This window comes from Centrocercus urophasianus, unplaced genomic scaffold (genome assembly GCF_019232065.1).
Source record: "Centrocercus urophasianus isolate 14NV4802_14NV808 unplaced genomic scaffold, USGS_Curo_1.0 seq_22, whole genome shotgun sequence".
Lineage (NCBI taxonomy): Eukaryota > Metazoa > Chordata > Aves > Galliformes > Phasianidae > Centrocercus > Centrocercus urophasianus.
In genome coordinates this window covers 13,048,862-13,074,378 of record NW_024884778.1, presented here as the reverse complement: position 1 = coordinate 13,074,378, position 25,517 = coordinate 13,048,862, and the positions used below count along the sequence as shown (strand labels likewise).

Genomic DNA, 25,517 nt, shown 5'->3' with positions numbered 1-25,517 from the left:
TCAGCAGAACCTTGGATGACAGAGGCTGCAAAGCATGACAGCTCTTCAGTCATGCTTTTGTCATTGCTTTTTTTGTACCCATCAAGGCTAACATGCCTCAGTTCTCAGAGCTCCTGACATTTTCTGAAACATTATCAAAACTAATAAGCTCCCCTTGTTCAGTCTCATTCTGATAAAAGATTGCTGGAAATCCCAGCAAGTCACTCCTGTGATTTAAAACGTATCTCAATAATTGTGTGCTAACAGTGAGATCTGTGAGCTTGCGCTGCAGACTCCCAAAGGAAGCCACACCACACTGCAGAGCTGAACCCAGACTAAATAAAACAATGCAAGTCATCCATCAGGCAGCATGACTTCACCAGCCAAGGGATGTGTGAAAGCTCGGGTGATAGACAGCGCTCCGAAGTACAAATCTAGAGAGGAGAAAAGCAAATAGGATTCTTTTTCTACTAATGTTTATTCATGAACTTCGCTTAACGCAATACCCCAGGAATCACTGAGCCATCGTTAAATCATTCTGCAGCTGTACTTCCCATGCATCCTCCTCCAACTACAACAAAGCTCTCTGGAAAACGTGACTGTTTAATGAGAGCGCTGGTTACCTCTGCCGCGCAGCTGCAGCCCGGTACCGGCAGCGGGAAAGGGGAGGCAGGAACAAAGCCCTGACACACAGCCTGCCCTGCGACAGCCCGGGGGGAAGAAAGGGTCTCTCCTGCTCACACACCAACATGGGTGCTCACTGAGCTCTTCCTCCCAGCCGTTTTGGCATGTTGCTTTCTGGAAAACTCCCCGCTTTCTTAAGGGTGATGTGAACTCAGAGCAACCACATAACAAGGCAGCTTCAAACTGAATCATGCTTGTTGGAAGCCATGGCTCTGCACCCTTACAGACTCACTCTGCAGCGTCCAGATTTGCATCAGAACCAGAGGGCAGACTGAGAGGGTGCTGTGAACATGTAATACACCAGCTGGCTACACCTGATCTTGAGCTGGTGCACGCTGCATCCCCAGAAGAGGGCACAATCCTTACACTGAAGGAGAGGCAGCATGTCTTTAAGCCTTTCCCCACACGTGGCCATAAAACTGGGCTCACATCTTGTGGTCAGTGTCAAAACAGCCTTCTCAAAACTGAAATCAACCCAAACTGCAAGGACAGACCTGAAGTACATCACATTAATGTCACACCTGTCCTCCTGTACTCATTCAGATGAGAAGTCCCAATAGGAAAAAAAGGAACACAAGAAAACAGAGCATTTCCTCCTCTAGAGATCTTGCCCTTTTAGAAATTCATTAAGAAGCCTACTGACAAATATGACCACGTAACTCAGTGTTTAATTGCATTATTTCACACTATATGGACATTTAGCCTAAGGAACACTATTTAAAAACAGCCATCAAAACTCCAATGTCTTAGACCAGTAATTATTTGTAATATTTATCAGTAAAACTCTTCTTAATGACACTGTAAAGTCTTCCACTTGGGCTTGCCACAGCTGCTTTTATACTGCATGCCTAACTCGAAAAGGAAATCTAATACCCAGATTACAGAATCATTCCAATCATTATTCATCATTTTCTTGCTGATATGTTGCAAGTAATAATTTTTTAAATAATACTTCAGTTGCACAAATACCTATATACATATATTATGAAGATAAAATAATTGAATTATTTCATAGTATACGTGTTTATGTATGAAGATACACATAAAGGAAAGTGAGCAGCAGCAGACCAGAAGCCATGCACTGTGATGGTGACGCCTGTGATGTGAGATGTCAATGAGCTTACACTAGCGGAATACTGAAGAGATACCAGATGTTAATGGACACAAACTAAGTTTTAGCAGATGGTAATAAGAATCTCTCCCACTAATAGCTTTCTGGAGGATCCCCCACTCCGATTTCTTGCATACAACACACATTTCCCTTGGCAGTGCAGACCAGTAGTCCTGCTGGATCCCATCTCATATTGCCATGGATTATTCCTGCGCAGGACGCGGGCTGCCTGCCCTGCAGCCTTCCTGCCCAGCTGACAGGCTGCTCCTCTGCCATCCCCACCAGCTGCCAGGTGAGACTGCAGATCTGCAGGCAGGCAAATGAGATCACATTCTCTACATATACAGCAAGCACCCATGTTTGCCAAGCAGACCCAGCTCTCATGGCCCTCACTACTCCCCAGTCTGCAGGATGCTTTATGGCATTCCAGTCCACAAGTCCTAACAAATGGTGGCAGTGGTGAGCACTGAGAACTGTGCTCAGGCTCCCTCCTGGATAGAGACCCTGGAGATCCTGACACCTGAGCTGAGGCTCTGCTGTACTTTGGAGCCTCTAGGATGATACACTACTAGCTGAACAAATGGAAGTTGGTGCAATTAGGATGGAAAGTGTCAGTTCCTTTACAAGGATACAAGCAACTTTCACTTTGACAATGACTACTTGCCAAAATAAACTCTCAAGTTTTGCTTTCAGGTCAGCTATTTCTGTGACACCAATGGTATCCATGACACCAAAATCAGAGTTTGTATCCTTTCCTCTTGCTGAACTCCCACTGGTACCTGGCAGACTTAAGGGAATTCATCTGAGTCTGTGGTACTTGGGTCTGCCAACATGCAGCATGCTCCAGGCAGGCAGCAACCCCCACCTCATGCACACTCAGGCAGCAAGTAGGCAGCAGGAGAAGGGTCTCCTCTTTGAGAGACTGATTCTTAGTTACACAGCACTTTGGCAATATTAAGACTCACTTCTTTCTGTTGTCTAACAGAACCATCAGTGTAAAGCTGGGGTGGTAAAACCAGTTCAATTTCAACAAGTTTAACATGCACCGAAATTGCAAAAGGAGCAGCAATTAAGGATTGGATGGGCAACACCTGTCCCAGGCAACAATGCTGGTGTTTGAGCCATGTGAAGGGAATGTGACTCTAGTCACACAAGCCTGAGCTTGTAATAAAGAGAAAGGGCAGCAGCATAAAGCAGTGCATTCACTGGAGAAGTTCCGGGGCTTTTTCGTACCTTCCTGGAGGTGTGTTTGTCTCAGCACACTGTCAGCTTGGAAAAAAGGGGGACATCACAGAGCTTTAATTTTACTCTGAAGTTAAAGCTGTCAGCACTGAATGACAGAACTTCAAGCACATCACAGACTTGCATACAATTTCATCACTCTGTAATACTGGTTGATCTGATCTAGGAGCTACCAAATGAGTTTAAACTGTCACCTCTCCCAGAGGGACAAACTCTTGACGTACATAACTCAGGATTTATTCTGTGACCTCAGCAGAACCACTCCATTCACACTGAGATGTGAGCACTACAATTCACTAGTCTGGTTGTTAGTGCTCATGGTATTGTTCTGAACACAAACCGTACTCTCATGATGTCCAAATGAAAAACAACCCAAACACAAACAAACAAACAAAGAAAAAAAAAAAATCAAGAAGGGGAATATTTTGCAGACATATTGCTTGAAGCATCTTGTTTTCCTGTAATGAAAAGTCTAACCTATTTTTAAATGTAACTGTCCTGATAAACAGATAATCAAAGGAATGCCATTAACGTTAAACAGATGCAGCAAATATACAACAGCATGGACCCCCTTATTTTCCACAGAATACCCTCAAAATAACTTTTTGCATTCAAAAAGTAGCCACACTAAAAGAATCCCAGGCTTCTTTAAAAAAAAATATGTACATATATACACTGCTAAGTGAGATTTCCAACGTGCATGTCCTTCCATAATATAATGCCCCGACCCTGGAAGATTAACTATCCAATTAGCATGTCATCTCATGGAGTCCCACTGCAAACAACGTGATCTCGTAAGTAGGAGCCAAACCTGCACAAATTCAAACAAAAAACACAGAGTCCAAGTCTTTACCTACAAATGGAACTTCAGTTTTAACAACTTGTCTCTGCCTCTGATGCACTCTCATAAGAAGGAACCTTTTAAATTAAGACTGGAAACCTTTCTGACAGATACAGTCTAGAACAGGAACAAGCTATGACCCAAACTGAGCAGGAAATCAATGTCTGTCATGATCCTCTGACATAAGAGCAAAGAAAAAATCCCAAACACACAAAAGTGATGCAAGGGATCTCTGGAAAGAGCCAGAAACAGGCTTCAGGTAAAGTAATGTTAAACCACCTTACCTTGTTTATATCCATATACTCTAACTTTGGCACTTCCGCTGTTTCTTGTTCCTCGCTACTTCCTTCATCAATATCACTGTCTTCATCCTGTGTGGAGTCTCTCTTCTGCTCTGCAGAGGAAGATTTGGTGCCCTTTTTGTCAGGTTCCATCTCCCCCGGATTCCCAGACACACCGGGCTTCTTCTGCTCTGCACCTTCTTCGTTGGGGAAAGTTTCCCCTGCCACGCTACAAGAAGGGCTGTCAATGCCACTGTCTCTGTTGGGAATTTTACCATTACCGTTCAGTTCTGCAGTTGAGTCTTTACTGCTAAGCTCTCTAGAGGGTTCTTTGCTCACACTCACAGCAGTACAGTCTTCATGGCTTTTGTTATCGCCTATGCTTAGCTCTTTAATTTTCATTATGTCTGTGTTGGATAGATCCGCACCGCACGGCACGTCTGGCTCATTTTCATCTGCTTCACTCTTTTCATTTGTTGAACAGCCGCTGGAAGCTACCATGTCACAGTCACACGAGCTCGACTGTTTGGATGAGTCCAGGCCTGGTTCCATCTTAAGAGCTAAATTTAGCTGGTTCCTTTGAAGAATATGTACAGGTTGCCTGCAGGTGAAGAGAAAGCACCCCAGCCATTCACATTAACAATGAGAGCTTTCAAAAGCACCTCAAAAGAGACTGGGCCTGATTATCATTTGTTTCAAGCCACATTTCTTACAGCCCCGTGACAATACCAGGAGGCTGTGTACAGACACTGCTGTAACAACATTCACCCAATATTCAGGTAAAAAACACACCATTCCTAACCATAAGTTACCATCAGAATCCCAAATCTTTAACACTTCCCACCTTGCCCTGAAGTATAGTTTGGTTTGAACATTTGGGGCAAGAGGAATCATCTGTTAAAAAAAGCATATGTTTATGGGTTTGTTTAAACAGGAACTCACTTTCTTCAAGAGAACAAAGTCTTTGTGGCAAGTTATTTTCTGTCAGAGAGGGGACCTTTTTTGAAGCACAAGAAAGCATTACTTCTTCCTATCTGAAAGAGACCTTACTAGATTTACCCAGGTGGTAACACGCTAAAGGGCACAAGTACAGTGTCTCTGTCTCCATTCCCTCTTTATGAAAACAATCATTTAGGTCCAACAGCCAAGTTTAGTCTTGAAGAGAATTTTCACGTGTTCATGAAATGAGCTGTTTTGTACATCAGCTCTGACCCCATTCAATGTTTCATACTTAAAGTTTCTAAGGAAACTGTTATACACTCTGCCATTTCAAAATACATTGACACTGAACTATCCCCCACCTCCAAGCAGCAATGCAACAGTAAGCCTGACACTTACTGAGTCTTAAGCAGAGAACTCAATTATTTCGTATCACAATAATCAATTTCCTATAATGCAAAAACAAGTCAACTTACTAAAAGCAGACTCTGAGCTACTCACTTGTGGGAGAGCACTCAAATTCAGCAGATCTTAAACTCCAAGTTACAAACTATAACCACTGCAATATATAGTTTAAAAGGTACAATAACATGTTTACCTAATACTTTCAAATTTCTCAATGAGAGTGTTGACTCCTGCCGATATTGGTACTTCCTCCTCTCCAGGCGCTAAGCTCCTTGATGACTTGGGATCAGCTGGTAAAGGCCGAGAAGGTGCAGGAGGAATTCTTTCTTGCCCAGGCTTGAGGTGGACAGGCTTAGGAGGTACTAATAAAACAAGAGGAAAAAACAGGAGGATAAATCTTCATCTTCTTTATCTTAAACTGGAAAAAAAAATGCAGGCACACGATGCAGAACGAGGGATATCCATTCTTTCAACCTTCATAAATTACACTCAGCGCAGTCCCAAACTATTCCTTACACAAAAGCAAACTGTTGTACACTAAAGAAAAATGATGGTCTTCTATTTCGCATCTCTCCAGTTGTATAAAACGAACAGTGCGGCTCGCTGAAATTTACCGCTTCCTTGTTACCAAACAGGATGCACAGCTCGCACTTCGTTCTTGCAAATAGGCTCACCATCTCAACCACGCCACTGAGTTTCCCCTCCCATGACTTCTCAAGACTCCAGCACTCTGTTCAATCTCTTATGTTGGGGAAAAAAAAAAAGGAAAAAAAAAAAATCTGAACCAAAACAACCCACCACAGAAACAATCCCACCATGGATTTCAGTGCCTTCTATTTGCTTGGCCAAAAAACCCACAAGCAGAACATAATAGCTTTTCTTCCTTTCATTCTCCCTCCCCCATGTCTTCCGTGGTGTAGTCTTCATAAATTTCCTTCCTCTTTTGCTTCTACATTGAGTTATATGCTATATAAATAAAACACATTGTGAGAACGTGTACATTCTGCTTAAGAATTCATCGGGAGGCAAAGGTGCAAAGTTAAATACAGTATTTAAAGAAAACAGTAATTAAAATATATATATATTCAGCTCTTACATTGTTTGCAGAGTAAAGGGTTTTGGAAATACGTAAGCAGTAACCCATGGCAACAGGTTCACGTGCTGCTACAGTTTCAGACAGAGAAAGCAGCCACATAGTAGCAGACGTTACAGTAGAAGGTAGGAAAACTGGCAGTGTGATTACTGCCAAATGTGCACTACTTGGAGCACTGCTGCCTAATGATCCCATCTGGGCTATTCAAGGAATTAATACACAAATGGGGGAACTCTACAAATGTATTTCTTAAACATTGTTTTCAAGAGCAATGTATTTCAAGCATTTCCAATTTTTAAATAGTCAACATGGCGCATGGGTGTTACGAGATTAACACTGTAATGAAGCTTTAATCAGCAACTGTTCTAAGTGTAATTTCAGGGTTACTTTCTTGACGAGGCTACAGCTGAGACGTATGGTCCCAAGAAGTCAATCTCTGTTGTCCCTACCCTGCAGAATGCTGACTGTTTCAAGCTCCAGATCAGCCTACGGGTCCTCCCTCCTCTGGCTATGGACAGTCGCTGTCTGAGGTCAGTGATGATGAATGGCTGGAGCCTTTGAGCTCTGCACACAGTCAGCATTAAAACTATCTAAGTGACTGAGGTCGCATTCCACCAAAGAATAAGATCAAACCTAATGATTTGAGCTCTAATGGGATGCTTCTCATAGGATGACTGCCTAGGCAGTACACAAAAACATTTGGAATTCTTGTCTTAAAATGAAGATGTTACAGTTCAATTTTGAAAACTTCACCACAAAACCTGTTTTACACACACACACAAAACAGTCCAGCAGGAAAAGAAAATTATTATTGCATCATATAGGTGCGTCATGCAGCAGACAGCTACAAAATAACCTACCCTACATTTCCTGTTAGGTTCTTAAGAGCTTAAAACTGGGTTACAACACTCTGCAGGTGAACTTCACTGCATCTGTGATACAATAACGTGTAATAAAAAGCAGGAAAATAAAAAGTAGTCCCTTTGGTTAGTTCTGAATTCTGGTATTTACCAAGGTAATTTGGAGGAAAAGATGAATCAGCACAGGGGCAAAGATCCTGCCTTTCTTAAACACTGCTTACAAAACAGAACATTAACCACAGATGTCTACTGAAAAGTTGACACAAAGAACCTATGTCCAGAATTTCAAGGAAGTGGTATTACTTGTCACAGTATCACAACAGCCAGGCAGCTCATTGTCCAGTCAACAAGCAGGTATCTAGTCGTGACTCAACAGAAGACAAAATAGACTTTTCAAAGTCCACACTACATCAATCTGCAAAAAGCGTTCACACCATATTGCTGATTTCCACTCCCAAGCCCATTGAATAACATGGCAAACATTTGTTACCCCTCACGCATTTTACATACATTTAAACTAAACATCATTTTAAACTCCTACAACAGCAGTAACTGATAGATCTGCATACTGAAAAAAAACATAACACCAGATGAGCTCCTCTGTACCTGCGCTGTCATAACAAGTACTAAATGAACAGTCAATCCTATAAAAACCCAAAGCTGCTGCTTGCACATGTGGGTGCAGAACCCGCAGATGGAGCTCAGCCACAACCACCATCGCCCTCCTGTTCCATTCTAGAGGCACCACTGTTGTTTTGTCTCTCTGCACTGAACTCCCCTCTGCCTTGCACGCTCATTCCACAGGCCCAGCCACAGAGCACAGAACCTGGGTGAAGCTCTCAGTGCCCAGCTTGCACACAGACAGGCAAAATGGTGGAGAAAGGGAAGAAAGGCAGCTGTGGAGAAGAGTTAGTGTCATGGGATGTGTTTCAGGTGGTGGCTGAGAGCTGAAGCCACGTGCTGGAATGGCTCTTCCCCAGCCTTCCTCCTGAAGGTTTTACGTAGCAACTCAGTGCTGCGTGGAGGAAGCAGAAACCAAGCAAGATACACTGCCTTTGTTGCAAAATAAACAAGTGAAATAACAAGAAGCAGAGGGACAGAAATAGAAAACGGGAAGACATGGTTAAATATCCGGGAGAAGTTACAGCCCAGGGATGGCCCATACCTGGCTGGCCCATAAGAGCAGGGAGTAAGGACCCCTCCCTTACCTCATGGTAGGGAATAAGGATCCTTCCCTTAGCATGACTAGAGCATCTCAACCACCGTGTTACTTCAGGCCTCCCAGCCCACAGGTTGTCCATCTCACAATAATGCCAAGGGTCAGTACACACTTGGTAGGTGATCTGATGAAAGCTTTCCTATCAAATCATCCCGGCAGTGGTGGGCTTGTCACAGCTTGTAAGGACTTAAGTGCTGTGATTTGCACTCACAGTATGTATATCTAGATGATACATATGTATATTTAAATACAGACACTTAAATATATATAGTTTATATGATTTCAAAGTGCGTGTACATAAATACATAAATAACATTTATAATTTTATGTATCTGTACATGATAAATCAGACTATGAAGAGCTATTCCCTGGGAAGCAAATACAGACAAAAAAATAAAGAAAAAAGAAAAGAAAACATGACCCAACAGCACACAGCCTCAGGTAGCATTAAAGCAAACTGTTCCTGGAGTCTCTGGTAGTGATGCCAGCACGTTCCACTCAACAAATCAACAAGAAAGAGCCTGAATGAAGAATCCATGTAACTCTAGGATAAAAGCTTTGGGAATAAAAGTTCTTGCCCAAAAATGCCATCAAAAACTGGACGGAAGATTCATGTATGAATCATGAATGATTCATGAAGAAAGGCTGAGTGAACTGGGTCTGTTCAGCCTTGAGAAAAGAAGACTGAGAGGGGACCTGATCCAGGTCTATAAATATCTGAGGTGTGGGGGGCAGAATGGCGAGGCCAGACTCTTTTCAGTGGTGAGTGGAGACAGGACAAGGGGAAACAGCCAGAAACTGCAGCATAGGAAGTTCCGCACCGATGTGCACAAGAACTTCTTTACAGTGAGGTGACGGAGCACTGGAACAGGCTGCCAGGGAGGTGGTGGAGTCTCCTTCTCTGGAGATGTTCAAGACCTGCCTGGATGCCGACCTGTGCGACCTGCTGTAGGGAACCTGCTTTGGCAGGGGGTTGGACTCGATGATCTCTGGAGGTCCCTTCCAACCCCTATGATTCTGTGATTCTGTATTTTACAAGGGAATGCACCACACTATTACTATTACTTTTTTAGAGATGGCCACCAAGATAAGCAAGGATAGTTTAAGGAGAAATGTCAACCTAAACACAGGGAATTTAATACACACTGACAACAGTTTGGGGAACTGTTTCTGTCCCATGACTATTTTCGTATTTGTTATTTTGATTATTTCACTTTTCTAGAGGCAAGAAACATTCTCCTATCTTTCCTTAGTATACAAACTATGAAGGTTACCAACAAACTATTACTTCTAAGGGACAGAAACCATTTCAAATTTACAAAGTCAATAAAAGTGAAGAAAAAAAACCTTTACCATCTCCCAACCTTGCAAAAGATCGTACATACTGTCCTCTACTGTTACATGTAAGTTAACTGCAGACACTGTTTAAAGGTAGTTTTATTATAAAGAATCTAAGTGAAACAGTAACACCACAAATTTTAACATGAAGCAGAGTCTCCCAGGAAGATGAATGGCACTTCTACAACCACATCTTGTAATACTTACACAAATCATACAAATACTTTGTAGTTCTGTGTAACTTGGCACACTCTGAGCCAGTAGGTCTGATTTTCAAATATTGGGTACTGTGTGACAAATTCCCATGGGATCTCTGACTGGGACTTGTTTCATGTTAGGTAACTTTTACAGCAGCATAAAGAAGCCCAGTTAGCTGGGTTCTGTCTAAAAGAATGATAGCAAGAATAACTATTCAAGAAAGCATTGTACCGTTGGGTCATCTACTTCATTGAGTCTGGCAGGACTGTGGAATTAACACAGCCCACATATCTCCTGGAAGTGATGAGTTTAGTTTATTTTTCATTTTTAAAATACATTAATTCTATTCTGGCATTTCCTGTTGCTACATGTATTTCTTAAAACGAATGGAAAACAGATCCAGGTTTAAATAATAAGCTATTCTAAATACTTTAAAAACAAAAACTAATGACAGAGAATGAAAACAATATTGCTAAATTAAATTTTGATTTCACAGCTATATGAGGTATAATAACAGTAAAGGGAAGGTAAATCAGTAAGTTAAGCAATCAATTTCTTCTTGAAGGCTTCCCAAAGATGCCTCTAAAACTGGAAAGATAATACAACCCTCCTACTTGTATTGGAACCTCAGAACACAGAATAAGTACTTTGCTTTGACTTAAAATTTAGAAAAAATAATTTTAAAATGTCACATATGATAGAAGCTTGCAGAATTGCTAAGAGGTCAAAGCCACTTGCCTTGGGGTTTCTGCAGAGGATGCATTTTGGTCAGTGGAGTTTTGGGTTTGGGCTTCCTTCCAGTCTGATGGATACATTGCGCCGGGCTGATATGTTGCAGTTCCCCACATGCTTCCAATGCTGGATTTGAGTCAATGTGACATTTGATTTGAAAAGGAGAACAAGGGCAACCTAGAAGGAAAAAAAAGAAAAAAAACATTTATTTCCTTTTATTAATCCTGGAGAAAATGTGTGCTAGTTCTAGAAGCATATCGTTCTCATCATATCCTAAGGAAAGGGGCTAGAAGTGCAAGCCATTCACTCAGACAATCAGTCTATCCAGTTTCAACAATCATACTGAAGTAGTTGCCTAGTTCCAGTCACCAGGAATTTTGGTAAAGTTAATAATTAATTTACTTTTTTTTTTTGTTTTTTACAACAGACACCCAAAATAAAAGAGTCAATATAAAAAAGCAATTTCAGGAAGATTCCTCCAGTCAGAAATAGAGGTATAACATCATGCTATTTGGTAAAACAAACATAAACAAGCAAGAAGCATCACCTAAGTTATGGTGAATGTGTCCCATGTGCGTGGGAATGGTACAAGCTCCACTCCTTCGGAGATGTAATCAGTCAAGCTGTATTTTGCTGCTACTTACTATTCGCCCTTACACAAAATATTAGCATGCTCCCAAAAGGCTGCAGTCTAAAAGATCCCATTAAGATATGATCCAGTGGGAAAAGAGAGAAAGGCGTGATGAATGTTTGCTTGCCTTTTAATTCCACATTCTCAATTCATTTTCTGTGGGCACTGTGGAAAACCCATATGTCCACTTCCACATGGTGGATACTTCTTTTTCCACTTCTCTTGTAACAAGTCTCCAAGAACATCAAATCTTCAAATTACCTTTGATAGCGTGTCATATAAGAAGGCATAAAAGTGGTTTTAAAAGGCTGTGGTTTAAAATTGCTGCAAATGAACGCAGGAATATATTGGCTTCCAGTAGGATGAAAAAGTGGAAAACCTATCTGATGTAGAAATGTGAATGCCAATCCATAAATCAATAGCAAAGGGAACTTGACAAATTCCTGTTTTGAAGTGGACTAGCTAATTGCCCAGCACCCTTCAGGAGAGGGAGCTGACCTGCCCCACGTAGAAAGGATTCATCTGAAGGTGAAAATCAATCTTAGCCTTCCTATGATGTGTTCGAGAACACAGCATTAGCCTCACAAATGCAACCTACTCTTGGTTAGATTTATAGTAAGATCAAAAAACTGAAACGACGAGCACCTCCACCCACACCAACTGAACGATCCTGGGTTTACACTAATGGTATTAAATCAGGATGTGACCTTTGGGATAATGACTTTGAAACCTGAGCCTCACAGACTGCTTGGGAAGATTAGCCGATGCTGAAACTTTTGCAGCAGTACGGTTTAAAGAAAAAAAAGTCATAAGATATTAATGTTGCTGACAAAAATAGATACTGACAGCACAAATATATTGCTCTGCAACCCAAATATACAACCTTGAATTCCTTGTCACTGCCACCAGTTACTGCTGCTGAAGCTTCATTAGCATTTCCACTACAAAATCTGCTTTTCAGCACACTTAAGATCAGCTATTAAGACACGCTTCTATTAGAAACCAGACATTTATAAGCACTAGGTTTTATTCAAATATGATTTCACTTATCAGGAAAGTGCAGTGAAAGCAGAATAGATTGTCAGAGCAGATTAATAGATTATTTCAAACAAATCATCACAGAAGGAGCTTATGCAGCTGCCCCAGCTCTGGGTACCAAGAGCTCTCCGTGACAACAGCCATGCCGTGACGCGGCAGCTTTCAGGGCAAGGACAATCTCCTTCCCATTCTCAGTAGCTCAACACAGCAAGAAATTAAAATCACGCACATGAGAAAAGCTGTAATTCAATAAAATATAAATGGCAGCATACAGAAGAGCCCCGAGTGCTTCAGCAGGAACTGGTGATGGTGGATGGGTGGCAATCCAGCAGTCCTGGATTTTCTGCACGTGCATTTGTTCCTAAGAATGACTTGAACACCCCAACTCTCAGTGGATGTTTGTACCTACAGCAGCTCCCTCCTACAGCAGAATCCATGCAAACAATCGTGGTACAAAATCTCCTGATGAAGGCAAATGCCTTCGTCCTGCCCAAAGCAAGCTCTGAACTTGGCTCCACTTGCTCCAGCACTTGTGTTCAGAGGCACTTCCAGAGCAAATACTTTGCAAAGCCTTACTACTTCCCATTAAAAACACCTATTAAAAAAAACATATATATATATCATCTTCCAAAAATACAGTATGTTTGTACCATCTTGTATATTGCTTACATGTTGCTGCTGTTCACCTACTGTCTGCACTTAACCTTCACAAATATTGATGACACACCTGAAGAGCAAGTGAGGAAGCAAAGCAGAAAATAAAATTGATAAGGTCTGAAAAAGAAGAGAAACTTGGAAAGCCACAAGCACCTAAAGCACAAAACGTAGTGCTGGCCATAAATCAAGAAAAATATGCATGGATGAAACCACAAAAGTAGCTTTCATTCTTTTTTATTTAATCTCAGCCAAGATGGTTCCCTCTTTTCATCTCTGATGTGGCCCCTAAGGACTGCTTTTTGCACACAAGACAAAAATCCACTTTCTTCACATATTTTTTCAAGCACTATAAAATGATCTGTGAAAACAAGATTTACTGGATTATTTCCCATGGAATTCTCCAAAAGTACAACCCACAGCCGGAGGAGTGTGCCAGGGTGCTCCTGGGAAGGGACATGGAGCGAGAAGATGCATCTCTACCAGAGACCCTGCAAGAGGAGGCAGCTCAGAGGACTCACCCAGCCCTCTTCCAGAGGAGGATTCGGGCAGTGCCCAGTGGGACACAGCAGCACCTTGCCATGCCAACCCACCTCCTGCTCTCCCTGGAAAGTCACACAGAATGACCAAGGATTAGAAGGGATAAAAAATGCTGGACTTGCAGAAAAGGGCTCAACAAACTACACACACTAGAAAGGCAGAGATAAATAATACCTACTTTAAAAGTTCACTTTTTCTGAAAACTAATATCATCGGAGGATTTTTCCAGACATCCACAAAGATGAATCTGACTTTATTTCATTGCATTACATTGCATTTTTTATTTTTTCCCCTTCTTATGGCAGTACTTATGGCAATGCTGAACATGCAGTGCATACTGTGAGCCCCACACCTCCATGGACACACTCAATCCACGTGCTTTGGGCACCAGCACAATCAGCAGTCAGGGTGAGGCCATTCCCAGTGCTGCTGACAGAGCTTCCACTGCTGTCGCCCACAAGCTCCTCAGGCTCCCACAGCCTCCAGTTTCCTAATAATTTGCTGAGTTAGGCTGTCATTGAAGTCAACAGCTACAAAAGGCAACTCAGTGTAATGTGATCCACAGGGTCCAACTCTAAGAGCACAGGAAGACATTATAATTCGCTACTCTTTCTTCAAGCATATAAAAGGGAAACTACTCCAGATGGAAATGAGCTGCTATAGCACAGATGCATCTGGTTGTGGTGACTCCACTCCTGATGCTGTTTTGCAAAGCACACATCAAGTGGGTGAGCGACCAGCAACAGTCTGACCAAATACTGTGAGAAAAAAATTCAGACAAACAAACCAGAATATAGGTAATGGCACAAGATGCTTCTGCAGTTAACCACTCCGTGCCCAGAACTGAGCAGACTTAACAGCAACTCTCCAATATTAATAACCAGAGCTATTTTCATTAGGTATTGCAATGGGAACATCGCTCTTCCCACCTCCTGGCTACAAACTGAGCATACACAATGACCCCTAGCCTCTCCTAAAAGGTTCTCATTATTCCCAGTTCCAACATCTCTATTCTCAACTGAAACATCCACTTAGGCATTCCCTGATGCTGTCTCTGGTAGGTTCTCTCTTTGTTCCCCTCCTCCTTAGTGAAAGCCTTTCAAGGAGCAGAAGCTCATGTTGTCCTTAAGGCAGAAACCTGCTGCTAGAAAGCAAGGGGCTACAAGGGCAGAACTAATGTATGCTGTGAAGGAGAAAACTGTGGTAAGAAGAGCCCTGCCACAAATTAGAAGGTGCTGATTATGCCTTCCTCATGTCAGCAGGAATCTGTTGAGTGGTATAATACTTTGCCCTTCACACTCAGGCAGTGTTACAGACATAGTTGTTTAAGGATGTTCTTAGAGAAACTAAAGCATTCACCACGCTGGATGGAAACCCAGTTTTGTGAGCCTTAGGTGCAATGAGCTGCAATGAAATTTGTCTTGCAAAGCAAAAGAAAGACATCACCTCTAGCAATGGCATGACACTACCCTTCTTGTTGCAGCCAGTTACAAACACCCAGCAGCACTCTCAGAGGCCTCCAGAGAGCTGCAACTTTCACCCCCTCTCCAATTTCATGCTGCCCTGCCTCAGTCTTGCTCCTGACCCCTCTTGCTGAGTTGGAGGCAGCAATGGCCTGTCCCCACGCTGCCATCTGGCATATCCTTCTTTCTCCTTTCACACCGCTTAATTAACTCCAGCCCTTCCCTCAAATCCACAAGAAACTCACCTCCTCCTCCTGCCCAGTGCCCCGATGAAGCACTGGCAGAGCCTCATGCACGGCTCCCCAGGTCAGCCTGCACTGCCTCCTGTCCTCACGTCTCCCTGCCTCCTGTCCCTACAGAGCTGCAGGTGCCACCAGCACTGCTCGCAGACACACCATGTAGAACTGCAGAAAAGGCAGCATGCAATGGGGCTGCACTCATGTCCTTCTATCAAGCTCGATGACATTAACAATGGTGACTGCACATAACATCTATCCTTCTGGCATTCCAAAAAGTCAGCCTCAGTAAGAAGAGTGACAGCAAAGCTATCACCATAAGCTTACAGAAACAATCCAGAAGACATTATATTTGAAAGCAAGCAATTTTATATCAACAGAGATATATATCACTTACTTGTATTCAAGCAGAGACACACACATTTTTCTTCTTTGCTCAGACTATAAGGCAACCAAAAGAAGGCAGAGCGGTTCCTGCTGCAGCTCTTGTTTCATGGTTTAAAATGCCATGCTCACAGGAACTGGCCTCCCCCATCCCACTTCCTATGATCAGTGTGGTTAGGTGACTCAAAGTATACAAACGTGGCAAGTATGAGCTGAGGCGCTTTACTAAGCAAAAGTCAAAGGAGATTGCTGCAATCTGCAGAAATAGGCACTTAGCTTTACGTTTCTGAAACACAACACGCAGGATGTAGATGATTTAGAATCCTGAATCTTTCTAAAGTAGTAAAGAGGATAAAGCCACATGTCTTTAAAAGCTTTCTGTTTAGATACAGTTCGATACTAATGTGAGAATGGCATGTCACAGAAAGCAAAAACTCCCAGTGCTCTGCTCTGAAACTCAGCCCCAAGCGCAGTCACACCGTAGCCTTCCCAAAGGGCCAGCTCGGGGTGACTGTGGAGCCCTGAATGTAACAGCATTAAAGTTTGCTGTGAAACAACCCACAGAAACGACAGTGACTGTAACTCAGCAGGGACAGAGCTAGCCAAAAGATTTCTTTAAGTCCCGAAAACATGCAGCCCTCCTTCTCTCCCTTTCTGGTTTCGGCTCTCAGAGCAGAATGCTCTCCTGGGAAATGATGGTCTGTGTCCTTACGAGAAAAATACAAAGTTTGTAAACCACAGCAAACTACTGAGTGTCTGAGGAGGGCTGTGAGAAATCGTGTAGATTGAGTTTAACTTACAGCCACATAGAAACACATCCAGAAGAGAGATTTTCTTCCAGAAAAACAGCTGAAACAAACAGATTTGTGTATATAATGCACAGGAAGGTCCAACAACCCCCAGACCTGCACCTACAGCATTTTGCCCTCAGGTTCACTGTACTTTTACCCTCTTCTGACTTCCTTTAAATGCCTCAGGTAAGGACACTTCCTTTAACAGACACTTCAATAACACCCTTAGGGTTACCACTGAACATAGCTGTCACAGTATTTTACATAAATCTGCATGAAGATCTCCCACCTTTAACATCATCAGCTAGTTTTAAAGCAAATTACTGCATGCTAACCCAAATAACTCCAGGCTATGCTTCACTGGCAGCGGTACACGCTTTATGCCCCTTGTCTTTCATCATCTGAATCAAAACAGACATATTGAGAAATCAGTTTTTAGTTCTGAGTTGTTCCTCCCTGAACTGCTTCTAAAAGCCAACTGCTGTGGGAGTACAGGTCCCAAAAATGAGCTCACTACAGAGGTACAGCATGCGCTTGTCAGTCCTGAAGACCTGCAAATAGAGGTAGGTGCACTGCTTTCATTGCAATTAACAGTACTTGCTAATACTTGACCACTGAATAGTTCATTATTGCCTTCACAAGGGGATGAGATTTCACTGTTGATTTATAACCCCTTCCAGCGCTTCTCAATTTTTTACAAGTGCTTTTCAGTACTGTTAAAAACCCAGCAGTGTGATCTCCCACGTGCCTTGGACAGCATTCTGCTCACACAGTAAGGTCACCTGGCCTGCGGCTGCAGGACGAGCAGCACTGCTGTCCCTCGGGGTCCTGGCCTCCCCCAGCCACTTCACCAGTGCTCTCACAACAGGGTGAGATGGTAAAACCCTTAGGTACTGACTATAAACCCCTAAGATTCCTAAGGTAAATGTTTGCTCTACATTTATGTGTATATTTCATAAATTATAGATGTGCATAAGTGGAGAGAAAGTCTCCAAATGACAGAAACGAGGAGTTTCGCATGTAATTCTCTCACACTGCACTGCTTCAAATATATGTCTAAAACATCTCTACTGAGACCTTCACACTCCTCATGTCACAAACCAAAGGCAGAAGCATGAGCTCAGGAATCCAGCTGCCACAACACCACTGCACACAGCCCTGCGCCAGGGAAAGCGAGAGGACAGCCCACCAAACCAAAGAGGCACTCAGCTGTAGCTGCAGGCTTTTTGCTCTGAATACAAGCAGCCACCATCCCATCCCAGCCAGCTCAAAGTAACGACTCCTAAAAGATTGCTTGGATGTTTCATATTCACACCGCAGCCAATCAACAAGATCTGCTGGGTGTAATTCAGCTTTGAATCGGCTTGCAGCAGACAGAGATACTTTAAACTTTCCAGGACAAGTAAGATGAATCTGCTAGCCATGTGGAAGGTCACTTTTCCCTAGCAAACAGCAGTCATTTCATACCAGGCTGCCAAGCCAGCCCTCCTCAGAAGGAGTGAAGATAAGAAAATGAGCAGGGGAAAGGCAGCAAGGCCTGGTTCCTGATATTGGTGAGTTAAAAAGGAATGGAAGTAGTGACCAGAAAAGCCATACTGAGAACAGCCTGAAACAAAATAAAACTAGGTTCACTTTAAAAGTAAGAAAGAACGAAACTGAAGCGAGGCATTACAGAATACCTTCCCCAGTCAGAACTAACAATAGGCATGTTAAGCCCAAACACAAAAATACTTCAATTTCCTGTACGAAACAGTACGAAACAGGATGTGGTAGTGCAGTCAGTGCACTTTTACCTGTGCTGTCTGAGGCTACTGGGGACACAAGCAGCAGCTGCCTGCTCAACCAGGCCCAGGCATGGTCACACCAATGGGCAGCCACGAAGCTGCATCCAGGTCACAAGGTGCAGGCCACCCTGCTCCAACTTTGGCAAAATAATTCCAAGGCTTAACTGAAAATCCCTCATGGGAGACAGGAAACAGCTTTTCAATTTTAATTTGTCATTCAAGTGCTGGTGATTACTCAGAGATCAGTCGATTTTTGAGTCTGGCCACAGTTTTGCAACATTTACACTCAACTTGCTTTTCATACAGGCATACAGAAAGTAACACTGCAGGATACTGAACCCACATCCCTATAGCTGGAAGGCAGTGCTATGAACTTTTGCAATTAATCAAAGTAAAAAGGACAGGCTAAGACAAACTCATTCTTCTCAAGAAAGCATTTGCCTGGCTTTTCCCCTTGAATGGTATAATTGAATTACCCCAGGCTAAAATAATAGGCACAGTAACTTTCTGTGACACCAAGATCAAAGGTAGAAAAAGAAGAAGAAGAAAAAAAAAAGGAGATTCTTGTATCTAGTAAAGAAAGCAGGTTAAAGAGTGACAAAGTAAAGGGGTAGCAGCCTGGGGCAGATGTCAGCTGGAGTGACACTACAAGGGACAAGAGCCCCACCAGTAGCAGCACGTGTCAGGATGCCATTCACTTCTCAGGGAAGGCAAGAAACATCCTCCGCAGCAGAAAGGCAGCCAGGGAGAGAGGGGCAGCCAAGCTCATCTCTTCAGTGCAGCGCAGTCTTAGTTTATTTCTGCCTCCTGGAGCGTAGAGCAACTCGTCTGACTTCGGTACCAGGTTTCAGATTTAATTCCAGCAGCAGGCAAGGTCCAGGTGTCAGAAGTTCTGCTTAAGTTACTGCAGGTGCCCACTTGGACTACAGATAATCAGATTTATGTTCATATATTTCATTACAAGTATAACGAAGCCCAGAATTCTTTAATCCATAAAACCTAATTTTGCTTTTTCTCTTTTGCAAGAAAATGGAAGACAATGCTTCTCCCTTCCTAATTTACTCCTGACTTACCACTTCCTTCACACCATGCAGAAGAACAGCAGCAATTCAGAGTACCCTCACCTACCCCTTCCCCTTGCAGTCCCCAACAGGCTTCTCATCTCCCTTTGCAGGTTATGAGCTCGGTTCAGTGCTGGTCCCCAGATACAGCCTGACTATTCCATGCACATCACTGGGAGCTTCCCCTTGGGCCACCCCAGAGGCTCCACTCCACGCAGTGCTGCCTGACTCCTGCACACAGCATCTGCAGCCATTACCTCAAAGGTCCCCAGGGACACAGCGCAGGATGCTGCTGCAACTGCTAACTCATTTTCACCACAGATTTCCCAAATGAAAGCTGCCACTGCACCCATCCCTAAGCCCTCACTGATCCCAGAGACCACACTGAGCCCCCCCACAGAGGAAAGTTGGAACACCAGTTATTCAGTGCAACTCTGACTTTTTTTTTCCTTGACAGGTAACACGTTTTTCATTATGAGAAAAGAGTCCTGATTTACACTTACACTGATCATGCAAATCAAAGAGTATATTTCAAGTTAATAACACTCCCGGGAGTTCACATCTGTACTGCTTTAACACAGGAATCACAGCACCAGAACGATCTGTTACTGTAAAAATCCAAAGAGATTTTACACAGGTTAGACACAAACAAATTACCCCAGCCAACGCTGCTCCAATTTGTTCCTCTCAGATTACCTGCATCTGAGTGATTTACTGTCTTGAGGATTCTTTTCCTAGAACAAAGAGAAAGATGGCAGATCTGCCTTTTGCAGAGTTATTTATATGGTGGGAAGGAGAAAGAGCATTACGCTGCCCAACCTCCAGTGATTTACAGGGCGAACACAAAGGCCAGGACACAGCCAGGTGCTAAGAACCATCACTGAGACCCCAATCTTCTTTTCAACCTGCTCACAGAAAAAAAGGCTTCATCTATTTCCCCTCTTACTTGAAGCTTCTTACATTTTTTGCTAATGACAAAAGGAACATGCAAGACTCTCTCACACTGCTCTGCTGATGTGTTTGTGAATCTTCTTAATGGCACACATTACAGTGGGTAAACTCTCATTTAGCCAATACGGAGAGATTATCCTTCACTTAAGATTTAATGACAATATAATGCATCTCCAACTGTGTCCCAATTAACTGTCTTTTTTTTTAATCTTGAAATATTTTATTGGTTTTAGTAAACTGATAATTATCTTTTGCTCATTTAAAAGACTATTTAGGTCCTAAACAAAACCAGGCAGAACAGGTGTTTTTTTGCTAAGGAACTGAGCTTCTCCAGGGGAGGCTACCTTTTCTCCATTACCACAAGGTGCTGTAAATTCCATACTGCGGCATTTAAGCAAAATCAAATTCATTACTGAAAACTGTAATGAGTATTTTAAAGTGATATGCTATTTTGGTAGCAGAACTGCCTATTGCAAAGTATTGGCAGTAATGCACTTCCAGTATAACATATTTCAGCTCTAACTGCTGCTTGGTATCATCCTACTGGAAGCATCCTGCCTTGTCAGAAAACAGCACGGTCACGTAGTCTTCAGGCAGCTCAAACAACGCAGTCACATTAGGCCACCAGAAATCTGAAGGTTGAGATGCTTAGCTCGTCTTCCTCTCCCTTTGCAATCCAATAACAAATAAGGGTTTTGCAGTTACAAGTACAGTTGGAGTACATGTATATCTGACCTTCAGCTCCTTCAGAAGCAGTACAGCCAGCACAATGGAGGCCTCATAGAATGGCTCGAGTTGGAAGGGACCTTAAAGTTCATCCAGTAACTCCTGCCATGGGTAAGGCTGTCACCCACCAGGTCAAGCTGCCCAGGGCCCCATCCAACTTGGTCTTAAGCACCTCTCTTAAGCACAGGACTTGGTAAGGTCTGGCCATGAAGTTCTGGATGCCCACATCTCCTGGGCCTTTGGTCCCAGCTACAGGGCATCTCAGCTGACTGGATCAGCAAACCTCCAATGTCTACATACGCTGCAAATCTGCTTTGTCTGCTGGAAGATAACACTTGCATGGAAGATTGTTAGATCATTTTGTCCATTAGTATCTCGCTCAGAAAGTGAGAAACATTTCACTGTATCTGCTTTAGGCCTCCACCAGGGCTTTAACCAAAACACGTATCCTGACCCCTAAGCAACAAGCAGCAGCAGGCGTACAGCCTGTGGCTGCACCTCTCCGGGCTGTCAGCCACACCTCCAGGAGCAAAGCTGGCCCGAGCGCTGCGCCCACCACAGGCCTGCTGCTCAGCGCTGCCTTGTGCAGAAGAGTCTGATGGTTCCCAGTTCCTACCCAGTGACTCACGAGGTAAGATAAAAAACACTGACATACACATCGTAACCAGGTCCAATAAAAAAATCTTCAATGAAGCAGAGTGGTTGAGATAAGGCGCCGTTTCCCAAAACAAGGCTAGTCCCACTGAACTGAAGCAACACTGGGCACTCCTGATGTCAAACTCAGCTCTGCTTCCATTTCCAAGGAGGTACACAAGCATATTTTGTATTTTCCAGATGGAAGAACTCAGAATCAAATGTTATTTTGCTTGCACTAACATCATCTTGGCCTAGATAAGTGCTTTTATTGACTGTGATCTACTGTCTCTAAGGACTCAAGCAAGAGCAGGAAAAAGAACCCAGAAAGGTTAAAGGTGCTCCACATAAACAACACAGGGATAAGTAAACTGGAAGAGAATAAAAAGCACTGAACTGATTCCAGTATTTTGGATCCCAGAGCAGACAGGATGGGATAAAGCTTCCTTTATATTTACTTCACCCTGGCAGGCACCAAAGAAAGTGCACCAACTCAAAGGACTGTAAGAAGGATCGTGCAAAAAAAGCTACAGTAAAAAGATCTATTGTCGGTTTTCCCAACAAAACTCTAGCTAATTTACCGTATCTGTAGTAACCATTTCTTTTCTGTTATTCCTAATCACATTTTCATCAAATCAGTAGCTACTGACAGGCTCTAAGAACATTCTGCAAGCACCTAGCTGATTATCTGAAACAACAGCTGTAAATCACAACACTAAAATCCCGGTGACTTACAGCTAAATCTTTGTCCTCAAGAGAAGAACATACCATACATGATCTCAAAATTGGATTACAACTCTGACAGTTTAAAGAAAGCTAGGAAAAAAATGAAACTCAAGATGAACATATACATATAAATACACACACATTACAATTTCAGAATCAGATCATAGCACACACTGTGCTAATGCAAATTAAGACATGTAAACAATTTACATTTTCTCTTGCTCAGTGACAATCTTCAATCCTGAAATAAGAGTCTGGTCTGTCATTACATGAAATGCAACTGGCATTTTCGAAGAGAATTATATGGATGATAAGGACAATTATAAACCATGTTACTTGATCAGGATGTATCTAAATAATTGTGTATAAAATTTTATTTCATAAAATAGCATTTACGGTATGGCAGTAATTGATTCAATAATTAGTGGTTTTCAGGAAATTCCTGCCTTGTTATTTCATATTGTCCTTTTATTGATGGAGAATACAGAATATGTACAATGTATGCTTGCTGGCAAAGCTGAACGATAAGGGGAGAGGACAACTGGAAATAACAGAGGGATTTAAGAATAAGGGTGATTATTGAAACTTAGAAGCCATGAAGAAATACACAAAGAGATCTAATAGTAGAAGAAAGAAGAGGAAAAAAAAAGGTTATTGAAAGACTATTTCAGATACTGAATGACTTGTAATGAATTTATAATTCTGATCTTTTACTTTACTTGGCTAACTACATAATTACTTCATATTGTCACAATTTTATCAGTTCTTTAGAATGGGTTATGGATAAATGTGTTCTGTCATTGTTGTCATTCTTCTTTGGATTTATTATCATCTATTGGCTCCAGCTAGCATAAACTGCTGCAAATATCACAGCACACAGAAAAACACCTTTGAATGAGTCACCTTTTGGAACAGTAACTTTATACCCCAAGCAAACAACTGAGTGAGCATCAAGCAACCGAAGTGACACATACACCTTTAAATCTGCCAGTACACTTTGTGCTTCCTTAGCAGCACATTGCTCAGTGTCAGCAAACTTGAAAATTCAGAAGCCCTTCAAAAAATAACAACAATTAGAAGAGGCATAAGAAAGCACACTCACAGATGAGCTGCAATGAAGCCTGATTATGCCTTCATGTTTGCTCCAGCCCCCTGGGTGCCCAGCACCCCACAAGTGACTGGCACCAACCACTGACCTGTGGCATCAGAGGACGCTTCTGCATCCTGAAACATGTTGTGATTGTCACCTTAGTTAGCACTCAGAAAGCGCCTTAAGCTACGTTATTCTGCTCATAAATTCATTGGGCTAATTAGCTTAGGCTTCACCCTTCCTATATCCAAATCGGGCATTCATAAATATATGCAAAGTGTGCATTATCTTCCACCTCCCTCAGCAGGGAGTGACAGCTTCTCTTTTGAGAAACCCAAAAAGAAGATGACAGCCACAGGCTCCAAGCTCAGGTTCTTGTTCTCCTCTAAGCAAGACACCAAGCCATGCTGTAACCCCAAGGCATCAGCCCAGCAGGAATTGCATCCAGATGCCCAACACAAGAACCAAACCTGAGGGGGGCTCCCAGCCCACAGTGCTTTTCACCCTCCTGAGCACTTGCTGCTCTGCAATCACCACCCAATGTGGGCTCCATCCATCAAGGCTTTAACTGGCAGGTCAAAACACTCCATGACAACACACATATCCCAGGACTGATTTCATCTTTGGAGTTCATCTTTTTTGTACACCTTAGTTTCCAGGTATAAAATGGGAAAAGAATACCGTGTTATTAAAGTGTTATGAAAATAACACACCAGGTTAATGCTATGAGGAAGGCACAGAGCACAAGACGTACAATAGAGAGCTACTAAATTCCTCTACCATTTCCTAAAGGAAGGAGATGGATTTGATTAAGGAGAAGTGTGCCTGGCTTAGATTTTGATACATTTTTTGTAATCTTAGAATTCTTTAAATGTCATCTAAAAACATTAAGTAATACTTAAACGCAATATTGGAAATACATGTAAGGGCATAAAATCTCAATTTATTCAGTGATTGTGTTAAAAGAGTGTTGAAAACACAAATTATGATGTTAAATTAAAATTCCTTAGTTTTGGCATTTGAAAATGATACCATTTTAAAATATTTTTAAAAATTAAGCTACCAGAAAGGCAGATTGCTGGATTCACAACATCTGAATATGAAGTAACACGGCTGCCAAATTGAGTGACTGTGGTATTCAAAGAGGATGCGAACAAGTCCATTAAGGCATCGCCATCTGGACATGGGGGACTGGGAATGGTGGGGGCAGGAGCCTCTGTCCTCCCCAGGGAGACACTGCCTTGTGAGACCATCATTACCTTTATTATTTATACCACAGCACTGACATTTTACAGACAGATGAAAGACCAGAAGCCCTGCCCTTGGGAGTGAGAACCTACAAGGACAGAGCAAAGCTATATGACCAGCACCAGCCCCAGTGCCCAGTTTCTCCCCTTGTATGGGGAAGGAAGGAGATCACAGATCTGGGAGCTCTCTCTGGAATAGGCAGTGACGCACTGGGAACACCCAGGCACTGCAGTGACAGCCACAACACTAAGCAGCAGTACCTGTAAGTGATGACAGGCTATCAGACAGAGGATTGCTGAGGAGGGTCAACCTGTGACTTGGAGTGTGGAATAAGTAGGTAAGAACCAGCAACAGCATGAAATACCCCACTCCTACTTAACCGTTTCTGATGTCTTTCATTTTCCTTTGCATTATGGCTGTAGAAATGAACATCTTAATTTGTGTATGGGTGGCTCTATTTCAGAGAGATGCAGACTATCAGCCCAACACGGAACCATCTATTGAGCAGTCAAATCATTTTTTCATTCCGTTTTCATCAGGTCCAAACCCATACTCTGTCTGAGCTGGCACCATAAGATGGATACCAGCAATAACAGCTCCAGAAGGCAGCAAGAAATGGGAAAAAAACACAGGCAAACA

General features: G+C 42.6%; 1 protein-coding gene across 4 annotated transcripts in view; it reads right to left on the bottom strand.

Moving 5' to 3' along the window:
- FGD3 (FYVE, RhoGEF and PH domain containing 3) overlaps window positions 1-25,517 on the bottom strand; it is an 88,018-nt gene that overhangs the window by 36,976 nt on the left and 25,525 nt on the right. For 3 of the 4 annotated variants that reach the window (XR_006169637.1, XM_042823212.1, XM_042823210.1), the window contains exons 2-4: window positions 10,929-11,099; window positions 5,676-5,844; window positions 4,142-4,739 (exon numbers count right to left, since the gene is read on the bottom strand). Coding sequence is in view for 3 of the 4 variants with exons in the window: in XM_042823210.1 (XP_042679144.1) it covers window positions 4,142-4,739; window positions 5,676-5,844; window positions 10,929-11,099 (938 nt within the window). In the remaining variant the exon portion in view is untranslated. Of the gene's footprint in view, window positions 1-4,141; window positions 4,740-5,675; window positions 5,845-10,928; window positions 11,100-15,881; window positions 15,987-25,517 lie in introns of those variants that run through there. The other variant, XM_042823211.1, reaches the window with a different exon arrangement.